We start from the raw sequence: 2,546 nt of genomic DNA on the forward strand, positions 1-2,546 counted from the left end.
TTTTGTGCAACTGGAGAATCCAGTGTGACCTTTTACATTCAAAACAAAAGATTTTGCTGGTGCATCACATATCAAACCAAATAATTTAATTTCAATTACGTTATTTTTATAAACATAACCATTACGTAAATTAATTAAATCATTGATTAAAGGTTGCAAAAAAGTATTAGAATCTTGCGGTTTTTTATCTCCAAAAAATGCACCAACCAGATATACATCATTATTAGTTGTATTTGAACATAAAATAGGCCATAATGATGCATTTGATGATTTTGATAATGGAAGACCATCTATATTTATGAGTAAATTAATATGTTTTTCGCAAGATTTCAAGAACATTTTTATAATAATATTCTCCAAACCCGAATAAAAAAATTCTCCTCCACATATATTTGTAACATAAGCTTGTCGTGGAGTTTGTAGTAATGTTCGTATATCTGCTGAGAATTTATATGGTGTATATTGCCGCAAAATTTTTAATAATGCATTACATGTGACATGATTGACATTATATGTTACAGCCCATGTAGCTATAGCATTTTTTATTTTTTTTTCATCATTTATAGCATCATTGTGAGCCTCGTTTATAATTTCTATAGCTGGAAAGTCATGATCATCATCTTCATTATCATTATTATCATTATCATCTGCATAATCATAGTTTCTTTGGATATCATTGTTATTATTTGGATGTTGTTGACAATTTTCAAAAAAAGATGCAATTTCAGTACAAACACTATCATTAATATTATCTTCAATAGATATATTAATATTTTCATTTGAGTTTTTATGCAAATCATAATCCAAATTAGAATCTTTAAAAGAAATATTGGTAGTCAATAAATTATGTTTTAAAATGTGTTTAGATGATCCAGCAAGATCTATATTAGTTTCATTTTCAATAACTCTCCTAAATTGACGTTTTGATAAAAATGGATTTGCATTAGACATATTTGTGACAATAATTATTAATATTAATACAAATAATTGCCCTGAAAAAAATATTTTATTTTAATGTATACACGTATAATAGCACAAACATTAACTAAATATTCCAAATAATATGTATGTATAAAATAAGCATGTATTTTTAATTATAATATTATTACAATGATCGTCTGAAAAGTTTTGAGCCTGAACATGAAAATGGCATTACGTTAAAATTCTGGTACTAAATTCGTACATGCTTTGAAAGATACCTATGAAAATTGTAGCCACTTTGGATGTTTAATTGTTGCTTGACAGTCATTTATGCCAGTCGATGTTAGTATTTTTAAAAATGGAAAAAAATATAATATCGTGCCGTGATTAAATTCTTACATTTGAAACCGTAAATCTGTAAACAGCATCCAACTTGGTTTTAATTTGCGTAGGTATATTGCCTTTCAAATGCAAGAAATTTAGTCATGGCACGCAGTATTCGGTTTTTTCCAATTGTATTGAAAACACTGACATTGACATTGACTTGCACAAATGACTGTCAAATAACAATTAAACGTCCAAAATAGTTATAATTTTTATAGATATCTTTCAAAGCATGTATGATTTTAATCAAATGTAATTACAATTCTAAGGTACAAATGCTACATGCGACAAAATTAGAAAAATAATTATATTTACCTTTGATCTTTCCTATATTTTTTAAAATCCGAAACTATTTTTTTCTTTTTATTTCACCGGCTGGTGAATTATATCGCCTTCAACCTTCTCGCAAAGTTATATACATATAGTTCTACGAAATTCTTTATAATGATATTAGGTTAGGTTTTCTTCTTTGTAGTACATGTATAACACGTGTAGATCCCTGCAAATACAGTGATCGATCAAAGCTGAAAGATATAATAATTGTCATAAAAATAAAGGTATATGTAATATATTATTAAGTGAAGTTAAATCCGAGCATATATATAACTGTAGATATAAATCAAATACTTACTACCTGCTCGTGCTAAGAAGATAAAATCCTTTCTGGCACTATTTTTATTAATTGTTTTTAAGATAATTTAACAGTATCGTCGTATAAAGAGTTTCGTATCACGTTTAGCAACACTTTTTTAACCAAACACCAGGGAAAAGACACACTCGAAACAGTAACAGCATGCAGAGTGAGTGAATGCCGGAGACAACTTGAAATAACTCAAGGCTCCAATCAGAAGACGTATTTCGATCACACAACCTATAGCCTATAGCGCAAGCGCAGTAATGGTCTTACAACAGTTAATAAATGAGGTGATACAAGACAGTCATACACAATGCGCTAGTAGCGCCACAAAATTGCATGATCGTGTTAAATTTATTCACAATTTGATTTTCCAATTTAAAAAAAAGGAAAATATTTATAATACTATATTTATTTAATATATAGTATATTTATAAAAATAAGCGTAACATATTTACCTGATATGACCGTTAAATAACAAATGAACACGATCTTGAGTACACGTGTAAGAATTACGTTAATTATTCTTAAAAACAGTTTTACATTACACAAAAATAGGAAAAAATTATTATTTATTAAAATTAAGAATTATATATAGTTTTGCAAT

At 27.5% G+C, this 2,546-nt stretch overlaps 1 protein-coding gene across 1 annotated transcript in view; it reads right to left on the reverse strand.

Annotated features, from left to right (window-relative positions):
- LOC105451331 overlaps positions 1–2,105 on the reverse strand; it is a 5,673-nt gene extending 3,568 nt beyond the window's left edge. Inside the window, exons 1-3 of the mRNA XM_011691698.1 lie at positions 1,937–2,105; positions 1,621–1,829; positions 12–992 (exon numbers count right to left, since the gene is read on the reverse strand). Of these exons, the coding sequence (XP_011690000.1) occupies positions 12–951 (940 nt within the window). The 5' untranslated portion in view covers positions 952–992; positions 1,621–1,829; positions 1,937–2,105. The remainder of the gene's footprint in view (positions 1–11; positions 993–1,620; positions 1,830–1,936) is intronic.
- Positions 2,106–2,546: the final 441 nt, after the last annotated feature.

The sequence above is a fragment of the Wasmannia auropunctata genome, unplaced genomic scaffold (assembly GCF_000956235.1).
Source record: "Wasmannia auropunctata unplaced genomic scaffold, wasmannia.A_1.0 LD336053.1, whole genome shotgun sequence".
In the NCBI taxonomy this organism is placed as follows: domain Eukaryota; kingdom Metazoa; phylum Arthropoda; class Insecta; order Hymenoptera; family Formicidae; genus Wasmannia; species Wasmannia auropunctata.